This window comes from Cervus elaphus, chromosome 9 (genome assembly GCF_910594005.1).
Source record: "Cervus elaphus chromosome 9, mCerEla1.1, whole genome shotgun sequence".
NCBI classification, from domain to species: Eukaryota; Metazoa; Chordata; class Mammalia; order Artiodactyla; family Cervidae; genus Cervus; species Cervus elaphus.
In genome coordinates, this window is record NC_057823.1 from 33,775,134 (window position 1) to 33,787,230 (window position 12,097).

At 38.3% G+C, this 12,097-nt stretch overlaps 1 protein-coding gene across 1 annotated transcript in view; it reads right to left on the reverse strand.

Moving 5' to 3' along the window:
- SRFBP1 (serum response factor binding protein 1) overlaps positions 1 to 11,783 on the reverse strand; it is a 62,715-nt gene extending 50,932 nt beyond the window's left edge. The window contains exon 1 of the mRNA XM_043912277.1: positions 11,597 to 11,783. Coding sequence (XP_043768212.1) covers positions 11,597 to 11,632 — 36 coding nt within the window. The 5' untranslated portion in view covers positions 11,633 to 11,783. The remainder of the gene's footprint in view (positions 1 to 11,596) is intronic.
- Positions 11,784 to 12,097: the final 314 nt, after the last annotated feature.

Genomic DNA, 12,097 nt, shown 5'->3' on the forward strand with positions numbered 1-12,097 from the left:
TCCACCCAATATTACAGCCTCATTCCTTGACTTCCTCCTTTCTAACGGCTTAACCTATTCCATCATAGCCACCCACTTTCACAGTCATACTATAGTCCCTGTCATTGTTCGTGATTATTCCATTTCTAAAACCATCAATTCAGATTCTATACACTGAGATCAAAACTTCTTTCAGCTTGCATGTTCAACCCCAGCCACCACAAAAGGTGTTCGATTTCACTGGAACCACCAGTTCACTGACTCCTATACTTTTCCTCAAATGATTAGTCCTTTTCAATTTTCCTTCTCTTATCTAGTTTAGGTACATAACCAACATTTGCCAATATATTATACTCATTCCTCTGGTTAGTGAATCCTGGATAAAGACAATATCCTGAGTTCTTTATCACAGTACCCAAGAGTCAGGAAACATTTGAGATATTCTATCTACTAGATATCCATCTAGTAATGGATCTAGTAATCTAGTAATCTCCAGTAGTAATCTCGAATGAGTTCTTACACTTCTTATTATACATAAATACATACTTTGGTCAATTCACTTTACAATCATTATTCTAAATCTGTGCCTGCTTTCCTAAAACATCTAACCTCTCTCTTCCTCTCTTTCTCAATTTCATGAAGAAAATAAACATCAGATGGGAACCATCATCTTTCTACTATCATGAATGTAAATTTACTTGCATCACCCATCCCCCTCTATTAATAAAATTATGTGCATGCTCAATCATATCCAACTCTTTGTGACCCAAAGGGCTATAGCCCGCCAGGTTTCTCCGTTCATGGGATTTTCCAGACAATAACACTGGAGTGGGTTGTCATTTCCTCCTCCAATTCCTGACCCAGGGATTAAGCCCGTCTCTCCTGTGGCTTATGCACTGGCAGGCAGATTCTTTACCACTGAGCCACCTGGGAAGCACTTAATAAAGTTATAATATAAGAAATATTACTAAACTTTTCTGAGGTTAATCTTCTAACTGTATTTTGGATCCCATCCTTTTCTGCCTTCCTAGAACACTCACTGCAAACTATGCATTTACTCTAGGACTGTCAATCTCTTAAATGTGTGTTTCTCACACATTTTTTTAAAATTGGGGTACAGTTGCTTTACAGTGCTGTGTTAGTTAGTGGTGTACAACAAAGTGAGTCAGTTACATGTGTATATATATATATTCCCTTTCCTTTTGGAGCTCCCTCCCCCCATTCCACCCATCTGGGTCATCACAGAGCACTGCGCTTAGCTCCCTGTTCTACACAACAGGTCTCCACGAGCTATCTATTTCACACATGGTAGTTTATCTATGTCAGTTCCAATTTTCCAATTCATCCCCACACCCCTCCCCGCCCCTTGTCCACACTGATTTCTGATCATGCTTGAGTCATTTTCATCAAAAACAGAAACAAAACAACCTCACTACAAAGTTTACAGAAGCATCCTCTCTTCAACTGCCCCAGAGTCAGGTTTTTTGGAGATGTTCAAACAGATCACTCCATATATGCATGCCACATAATTCCAGTTTAATTTCCATTTCCACCAGTCTACTAAATGCTGTCACAAAGACACCAATGACTTCTAAAAGTCCTTGAAGCCAACAGGAATTTTTCAGACTTATTTTGCTTGGAATCTCAGCAGCATTTGATACTGATGAATACTTTCTCCTTCTTAAAATACTCCCCTTTGGCTTGTATACCAGAATACTTATTTTGGTTTTCCTTCTTCCTCTCTAGCTACTTTATCTTTGTCTTCTTTGAAGATACATCCATCTCTAATCAGTCTTGAACTGATTAGGCCAGCTCTTCCTTTCAAGATATATTTTTTAGCCCTAAGTGATCTTATGTGTATATACAATTTTAATTTGCCACCTAAGAAAGATGACTCAAAAATTTCTACCATCAGGTGAGATCTCCACTTTAGCTCCAGACCTGAATGTGTAACTGCCTACTTAACATTTCAAGTATGCTTAAAAACATCTCCAACTCACACTGAACCCATGCTTCTCACTCTCAACTGGATCTCTTTTTTGGTCTTTCATACTTAAGGGACTAGAACCATCTTTTCAATTATAAACCTAACTTTCATTTCTAAGTCCCTCACAATGAATCTATTAATAAGTCCTAATAATTTTATTTCCTACTTATCTCCCAAATTGTATCATCTTCCCTTCTATCTTGACTTTCTTGGCTCTCTCGGCTGAGTTACTGTCAACTAGTCTCTCAATATCCATTCTTGTCCTTCTCCAGTCAGTTATCCACAACTGAATCAGAATACATTTTTTAACACTTAGATCTGATGTAACACCTTTACTTAACTCTCTTCAGTGGTTTCAACTGTTCTTAGGATGGCCACAAGCACCATCTTTTAGTCCATTCTCACCACGCTTACAACTACCACCAATTTTTACATCTGCTGTCTTCTCTGTTAGGAATACTCTTTCTCCTCATGTTAGCTTGTTAACATCTTGTCTGATTTGGCCTAATTGTCATTTCTCAGTAAAGTGTCTCCTGGCCTCCCTCAGAGGGTCAAAAAGTGCTTCTAGAATTTTCATGACCTTTGTTTTAATATTTTACTTTTAATATGATAATGGTTAATGTGTCTTTCTCCCACTAGCCTATAAATTCCATGAAAGTAAAATATCTGGTTTTATTCAACATTGTATCTTAACAGTCAGCATAGCAGATGACATACAATAGGTGGTCAATAAATATTTGTTAAGTAAATGAACAGAAAAGAAGCAATACTCTCATGATCATTCACTGTTTCTAAAAAATAATATTTTAACAGAACATAATCAGATTTCCACTATCTACATGAACCTCTTTAGAATCTGTTTCAAAGTTAGATCTATTTAGGAAAAAAAAAATACCTGCATAAACAAAAAGTCACTGAGATCAGGTTTAAGTGGAAAAATGGACTGTTACATTTCATAAGCAGCCAAATAGTGGATTATGATCCATTTCTGAAAGTCAAGTCATTCATAAAATGAATAGCAAGTGATAAATTATGCATTAAAATATATTAACAAATGTTTCCAATTGCTGTACCCTGCAGGTGCAGGAAAAGATTAACCATTTGCTAACTGCTGTTAACCAAACTTAACTAATAAACGCAGGAAGCAGAACTGGTCCTCAGTTACATTCCCATCATGGGAAAGCTAGACTCCAATTTTAAAACTCCACTTTAAGAAACACTATGTTTGTCGTTACTGCATAAGGGAATTCTGAAAAGCAAAGGGAACGCTTCATGTGCTTAGTTTCATGCCGATGCCAAAAAATGCTTTTTTAGCCTATTAACTTTTTCAGTTATTTGCTTAGTATACTAAAAAAATACATATATTCACTTCATATAAAAATGAAATTATTACTTTTATTTTCCTCACACTGTTTCTCTCACTTAGCTTTCTAAAAGCATTTAAATTTATTTTTACACAACTGGCAAACAGCGACCAGTAGCCCTTTACTTAGAATTTAAAAGGTTGCCAATTCATTTGTCACCCAGGAATTATGAAGCTGGTTGACAGATATCCCAGACATCAATAGATAGTCCTAAAACACTCAGTACTGTCAGAAGGCCAATGTACTGCTTAAGGGCAACACATTTGGTGAATTCTTTAACCAAAAGCAAACATAACTGTGATTGTTACAAATGTGAAAAGAGTATAATACTGTTCAGGAGGAAAAAAAGGAAAGAGAAATAAAGTGAGAAAGGACAAAACAGGAATAATAATGAAATGTGCTGACAGGAAAGAGACACATGAAAAAGAAGTAAAAGAATGTGAAGTCAAAAACTGAAGGACAAAACTCTGTAGTTCATCGTTACCAAGACTGGTAAGCCCACACTGAGTGCTTCTAAGCTGCAAAAGAATGCCTTCAATAACTGCAAGAGCACAAAAAGAGTTGACACACAAACATCCACATCCACAGAAAACACACGCACTGAAAGTGAGCTATCACCTAGAACCTAGGCACAGAGATGCCCTCCTTAACCTGGTGAAATCTGAACACAGTAATGCAACCTGGATCAACCCTTATGTAGACAGTAGAAAAATTATGATAATTAAATGAAAAGCTAATATACTTGCTTGGAAAAAGACCATGTGAACATATGGGCAAGACTCAATATAAACACAGGAAAGGGAACCACAAAGAACAAAAGCTGGCAGTATCTGAATCAAGAAGATTCCAGAGAAAGGTTCCCCAGCTCAGAGCCTTGGGAACTCCAATTTGGACTGGAATAACTCAATTATGGGGATACATGTTATCACAGCCCAACAACTAACTGAATCATGCAGCTAAAACCCTTGCTGTGGCAAATGTAAATGTTACTTTGAAATGATTCCTAGTTGACTATCTGCTAGTCAATCAATTAGTCAACCTCATTTGGTAATGTAGTAACTTTGCTACATATATGAATTAGTGAAGTCACTCAGTCATGTCTGACTCTTTGCGACCCCATGGGCAGTCTCCCCCATGGTCTGTAGCCTACCAGGCTCCTCCGTCCATGGGATTTTCCAGGCAAGAGTACTGGAGTGGGTTGCCATTTCCTTCTCAAGGGGATCTTCCTGACCCAGGGATCAAACCCAGGTCTCCCTCATTGCAGGCAGACGCTTAACCGTCTGAGTCACTAGTGAAGCCCACATATCATACTGTATAAATGCAGTATCATACTATGTATCATTCTAAAAGTTACTTTTTCACCTAACAGTATTTTCAGAGTTTATCCATAACACATATAGATGTCTTGCGTTGATCTAAAATAGTACATTGCTTACACTTTGTTTACATAACATATGAATTAATTTATAACAAAAACACATGGTTATTAGAAAACAATTATTCAAAGATACGGCTGCTCTGGAGAAGCTTGCAGTGCCAAGAAAAATCTTAGTATTCCTCTGTTTTGTAAGACACATTAAAACTTCTGTTTACTCATTACTTAGGGCTTCCCTGATAGCTCAGTTGGTAAAGAATCCACCTGCAATGCAGGAGACCCTGGTTCAATTCCTGGGTCAGGAAGATCTGCTGGAGAAGGGATAGGCTACCCATTCCAGTATTCTTGGGCTTTCCTTGTGGCTCAGCTGGTAAAGAACTCACCAGCAATGCAGGAGACCTGGGTTCGATCCCTGGGTTGGGAAGATCCCCTGGAGAAGGGAAAGGCTACCCATTCCAGTATTCTCACCTGAAGAATTCCACAGACTGTACAGTCCACGGGGTCACAAAGAATCAGACACGACTTAGTGACTTTCACTTTCATTTTTCACCTGTCAGACTGGCAAAAACAAAATAATATAACACATTCTGCTTGTGAGACTTTGAGCAGGCACTCATGCATTGCTGGTCGGAATGCAAATTGGTACACTCCTTCTGGGGGAAACTGGCAACATCTAACAAAAATCCCACTTCCAGGAATCTGTCCAGAAGACATACCTCCAGCTATAGAAAAAGGCTATGGACAAGACTACTCAATGTGGCATTCTTATAAAATGTTGCGTAAGAGAGAAAATACCGGATATAAACAAAGTTAGATCAACTCAGGGATCTACATGTACTATGAATGAACTCTGAAAATACTGTTAGGTGAAAAAGTAACTTTTAGAATGATACATAGTATGATACTGCATTTATACAGTACAATATCACACATGTAAAGTGTAATACTATACACTGATTATGAATATGGGTATATGTTACAAACATTATAAAATACATACGAGAAAACACACAGAATGAGTAATGATTACTTCTAATGTGGACAGGAAGGTAGGTGGAATCCAGCATTATGATATGGTAACATACTGATATTTGCTAAATATAGGAAGTAGATATTTTTTGTATCATTTTCCCATACATTTGAACTATTTCATAGTTAATAACATTAACTACAGCTTTATACAGAGGACTTCTAATTTGACCAACTAGATGATATCTTATTACTGAATTATATCTTTTATTTCTGATGAGCAACAATTAAAAATTCTAGAGTGCTTGGTGATTGTCTACAACTTAATCATGATTGAGTATATGCTGCCACCTAGCATAATTTCCTAGAACTGTTAAAGAACTGAACAGAAAATGATTCTCTTATGACCGACCCTAGTTTAGTATTTCCTTAGTATTTCAGTAAAGAATTATTTAAAAAGTAGTATTTAATTATGAAACTGGAGCTTTGCAACTTCAAAAATATATACAAAACCAGTTTTTGACAATAATCTTTGCAAATCAGCTTGTTCTCTAGCATTTTAGTTTCTACTATCTTAAAGGACATGGAAAGCAATTTTCTAATATACTCCTTGATAATCTGCTATCAAGAATAAAATAATGTCAGTTTCATATAGAAGCCCTTGGTCCTCCTGTGGAATTTAAGTACTTTACCAGATCAGAATGTTTCACCTTCTAATTTTCATTTTTATATATCACTTCAGCCTAAAGAAACAAATGACTAGAGAAAATCCAGCTCTAGATTCGCAAATTCTTTATCCATTAAATGCCTTGGCACTACTGTTTTCAATTATACATCCCTTTTCTGGTTCTAATGGAAAGGGACAAAAAAGTTTACATTTAGCAGATTTCTCCCCCTCATTTGAACATTAAGTGATTCAAGTTGAGCTATTCAGACTTTTATCTGCCCAGCAAGTATATAGTACTTATTATTACCCATACACAAGGAACTATGTTAAAGATTAGGGAAGCTACTGTAATAAATCAGTTAAATATTCTCTCTTCAAAGTCCACATGAGTATGTTTGAAGATAAAATATGCAACAAATAATCATAAGATTAAGTAAAAAGTGATTATTTTATTTTTTTAAAAAAGTAACGGTAGGAGCTTATATTATTTCAGAAGACTACATGTATTTTAAGAACCTAGAGTCAGGAAGTGTTCTGTAACTGTCAGCTGTCAGCCTTGGAAAATGATTGGGGGAGAAAAAAAGAATTAGGGCTGAATACATTGAAAGTTCGCATAATATAATAGTTGTGTCTGCAGTCAGGCTTTTATTTTCACAAAAGACATCCTGGGAAATTAAATATACTGTAAATTAGCTGGCCATATAAGTTTTTAAAAGAAAAGACTAAAACCAAAAATTATGGAAAAAGGATTCCAATCAAATTAACCACAGATATGAGTATCAATATTTCAAAGATAATACCAGAAATTTACAAATTTTTGCAAATATGACAAAACCTCTGCCCCCCAGAGACAGGCATAAGTGCAACAAATTGCATATAATTTCAGGCAGTTATATGACCCCTGAAATCTTCCTGAATCTCAGTTATAGGAGAGCTAATTATTCAGTTATCAAGGATCAAAAAAACGATGTCTCAAGTTACTCAGTCAACACACAGACACTGAGGATATGATGGTGAGCAAAGATTCAGTCAGGTTGAGGGCGTAAGAAATCTCTTATGTTCACATGCCCCTCATGTTAAGCAATTCTTACAAATGCTAAAAAGAAGTAAACAGTGCTACAAAAGCTCACAAAAGGAGTAAATGGAAGTCAAGAACCATTTCCCCGATAAAGCAACAAAGAAGTATAGAATGTACTGAGAGGAACAGGAGCTATGGATAAAAGGAAGGGCACGTGGAAATAATCTGTGCACACGCTAGGGCTATGACTGACAGCGGGGAAAGCCAATGTGGCTTAAGTACAGCGCCTGAGGCAGGTGAGGGCTGTGGTCTAACAGTGGAGAGACTGGCCTTCTTTAGATTGGTTTTGACCAACAGGAAACCACATCAATTTTAGGCAAGAAAACACATGATTATGCATGTTTTTAAGATTGCACTCCATCTGTACTACAGAGATGAAATTAGAAGATGGGTCAAGTAGTTGGGAGGCAATGACAGTAGTTCTTCTGGGAGATATAACTTGGAGTAGGATAGTGGGGATGAAGGAAAATCTAGAGGGGTGGGATGGGGCGTGGGAGGGAGGCTCACAAGGGAGGGGGCTGATTCTAGTTGTTGTATGGCAGAAACCAATACAACATTAAAAAGCAATTCTCCTCCAATTCAAAATAAATAAAATTTTTTTAAAAGGGGGAAAAAGTAATGGAAAGACATGAAAGAAAACAGTGAATTTGAACTCTTTTTCATATATATATTTTTTCCTTAAAGAAGTTAATTCATTTCTTTTAACCAGTTTCCTATGAGATTATTTCTCTAAGTTCCATTAAGCTATTTTAGAGTAATGACATTAGCCATTTATCTGTCATATCTGCTGTATTTTTCTTCTAACTGGTTGCCTCATTTCTTCCCCCTGGGTTTTTGAATTTTTATGTAAGCAATATGTTTTTCCCTTTGTAGTCATTCTCCTACTAATTTTAAATTATAACACTTCTCTTCCACCATCACCACTTTCTTTTCTTTTTCCCCTACTTTCATATTATAACATATAAGATTTACTTCAGTATGGGATGTATAAACTTCCTAATTTGATTAGTTCATTCAATCATCCAGCAAACATTCATAAACCACACATGGCGCAGGTGATAGACCCACACGCAAAAGGAGAGAAACAGGTAAACAAATGCTTTCAGCGCAGAAAGAGTCCTCGTTGCATAAAGAATGGACACCTAGCTCATACCAAGATGAATTGGTGAGGACATCCTAAACGTCAAATTTTAACTGTTCTGAAGAGGCCTGGAAACTGGCTAAAAGGAAAAAGAAACAACCTTAAGTGAAGAGTGGAGTAAATTGACTGTCACCACTCTTCAGAGTAATTTCAAAATCAAATGGGAAACTCACTAGTATTTGCAGTGAATTTCCAAGGACATCACTCTGATTAAGGGCTTTTATACCTCACCTGTAATCTAACGGGAAAAAAGACCACCAAATGCTTTCTGTAACTAGCATGAGTTTAACGTACGGGTATTAATGTAAACCAAATACCTTCAAGAGTTCTCTTCAATATACCCTGTTGTTTACTGTCAAGTGAAATCCAGACTTATTAACCTGGCAGTAAGACAGTAATGTGGGCCTTAGGAAGCATCACTGCGAACAAAGCTAGTGGAGGTGACAGAATTCCAGTTGAGCTATTTCAAATCCTAAAAGATGAAGCTGTGAAAGTGCTGCACTCAACAGGCCAGCAAATTTAGAAAACTCAGCAGTGGCCACAGGACTGGAAAAGGTCAGTTTTCATTGCAATCCCAAAGAAAGGCAATGCTCAAACTATTGCACAATTGTACTCATCTCACATGCTAGAAAAGTAATGCTTAAAATTCTCCAAGTCAGAAATGAACAGCAGCACATGAACCATGAACTTGCAGTTGTTCAAGCTGGATTTAGGGAGAGGAACCAGAGATCAAACTGCCAACATCCACTGGGTCATAGAAAAAGCAAGAGAGTTCCAGAAAAACATCTACTTCTGCTTTATTGACTATACCAAAGACTTTGACTGTGTGGATCACAACAAACTGTGGAAAATTCTTCAAGAGAGGGGAATACCTGATCTGCCTCCTGAGAAATCTGGAGGTCAGGAAGCAACAGTTAGAACCGGACATGGAACAACAAACTGGTTCCAAATAGGGAAAGGGGTATGTCAAGGCTGTATACTGTCACCTTGCTTATTTAACTTATATGCAGAGGACATCATGAGAAATGCTGGGCTGGATGAAGCACAAGCTGGAATCAAGATTGCCAGGAGAAATATCAATAACCTCAGATATGCAGATGACACCACCCTTATGGCAGAAAGTGAAGATGATCTAAAGATCCTCTTGATGAAAGTGAAAGAGGAGAGTGAAAAAGTTGGTTTAAAGCTCAACATTCAGAAAACTAAGATCATGGCATCTGGTCCGATCACTTCATGACAAATAGATGGGGAAACAACGGCATCAGTAGCTGACTTTATTTTGGGGGGCTCCATGAAATTGAAGACGCTTACTCCTTGGAAGAAGAGTTATGACCAACCTAGACAGCATATTAAAAAGCAGAGACATTACTTTGCCAACAAAGGTCCATCTAGTCAAAGCTATGGTTTTTCCAGTAGTCATGTATGGATGTGAGAGTTGGACTATAAAGACAGCTGATCACCAAATAATTGATGCTTTTGAACTGTGGTGCGGGAGAGTCCCTTGGACTTCAAGGTCCAACCAGTCCATCCTAAAGGAAATCAGTCCTGAATATTCATTGGAAGGACTGATGCTATGCTGAAATTCCAGTGTTTAGGCCACCTAATGCAAAGAACTGACTCATCTGAAAAGACCCTGATGCTGGGAAAGGCTGAAAGCGGGAGGAGAAGGTGAGGACAGAGGATGAGAGGGTTGGATGGCAACACCAACTCAATGGACATGAATTTGAGTCAACTCTGGGAGTTGGTGATGGACAAGGAAGCCTGGCATGCTTCAGTTCATGGGGTTGCAGAGTCTGACACGACTGAACGACTGAACTGAATTGAAGACAGAAATACACTAGCTTTATTTCCCACTTCATCTCACAAGTTCTCATCAGTAGAGTGTTCTTTACTCCTGTATAACTCAAGATGTTTCCCACTCCCACTCTTCCCCCCCCCCATACTTTTAGAGAATTTAATATGCTTTATATAAAAACATAATTCTCAACCATTGCCATATTTATATTACCTTTTTTTTCTTTTAACACCAAAAATATTCTTTCTTCGCCTGTGTGTCCCTCTGGCTAGAATGCCTTCTTTCCCCTTCTTTGAATCACTAAATGCAATCTTGTGTAAGATCCTTAAAGATCAAGACGAAATATCACTCATTTCATTTTGCTTTCTTTGGAAACTTTTCTGCACTAAGTATCTCTTTTTTCTGTGAGCATTATTCTGTATCATTGGTGGATGCTGCTTACCCTTTCCTACCTGAATACAGGTTGCTTAAAAACAGAAAGTATGTCTAAAGAATTGTGTAATATGAAAAGTGACTTGATCAGAGCAGACACATAACCAGTGAATAAATACGAAGAACCTCCTTTGCTGGAGCTGTGAAGTTCTCAACTGATACCCGCTTTCCAGCCTACTTCAAGTCTTCGATGACTTTTGAATTTCTTGAATAGAGCCACAAGCTAGAAAGGGGATAATGACAGAAACGGTAAGCTAGTGAAATTAACCCGTAATGGTGGCGGTGATGAGGGCAATTGTCTGATAAGACTGGATTTAAGACAGTTGAGATGAAAACTTGGGAGCAGCAAGTATTAAAATTTTGCTGCAAATGGAAGCAGAGAAATGGAACAAAAGCCATAAGAAGAAATGAGGTACTGAGGAAGCATTCATCCTTATAAACCATACGGTCTCATTCAAGACGAGCAATTTCCTAGGAAAAGCTACAGCTCTCAACTTCTCAAGGAAAGTACTACCATGAGCTTCGTTTTACAGACGGTCACTGAATAGAGAAATTAAATGATCTTCCCAAGGTCCATGGAAAAAAATTCAAGACAACCGACGGCCAAAGACATTTCAGCCACCTAGAAACCAGGAGGTGGAAGAGTAGGGGTGGGGAGTTACGGCTGTCAGTCCTCAGAGTTCCGGAAAAGTCGCCTGAGCCGTTAGGCGCACCTCCCACCTCGTCCCAGACCCTTCCACAAGACGCAGAAAAGCCGTCCTGAGGCCCCTAAAGGTCAGCCCCACACGTTTCCAGACCTCAGTGCTCACCTCATTATTGAGGTTCAAAGTCCCCGGCTCGGTCATGGTAGCTCTTAGCAGAAGATCCGCCGCTGCTGCACGTGAACTGTAACTGCCGGAACGCGGATGCGTCGTCACGCCCCTAACGGCGGCCTCAGTGGCCCAAAAGGCATCCGCCGTCTGCTCAAACCGACTCGTAAGTAAAAGGTATACCGACTTTGAGGGGAAGAGCGGAAGTGACGAAGAACAACTTCCTGCGTCGAGTGCGCCGTACCGGATTTCCGTGTTCCTATGGAAACCATGCAGGGGCCGGTGGCTGAGAGGGTGTTCTGCAAGTTATTGCCTTCTTCAGAAGTTTTTCAAGATGCTGATTTTCTTATATTCTTTTGCAGAATGGGTCCAGCTTTGTAAGAACCTTGTTTTTCTTGTTTCAATGGGAATGAAAACCTTTATGAAAGGATCACTTGAGCCACTAGTTTTGCCCCGAATTTTTACCTAGCTTTTGTGAAGGTTTCTGTGCTTTTGATGTGC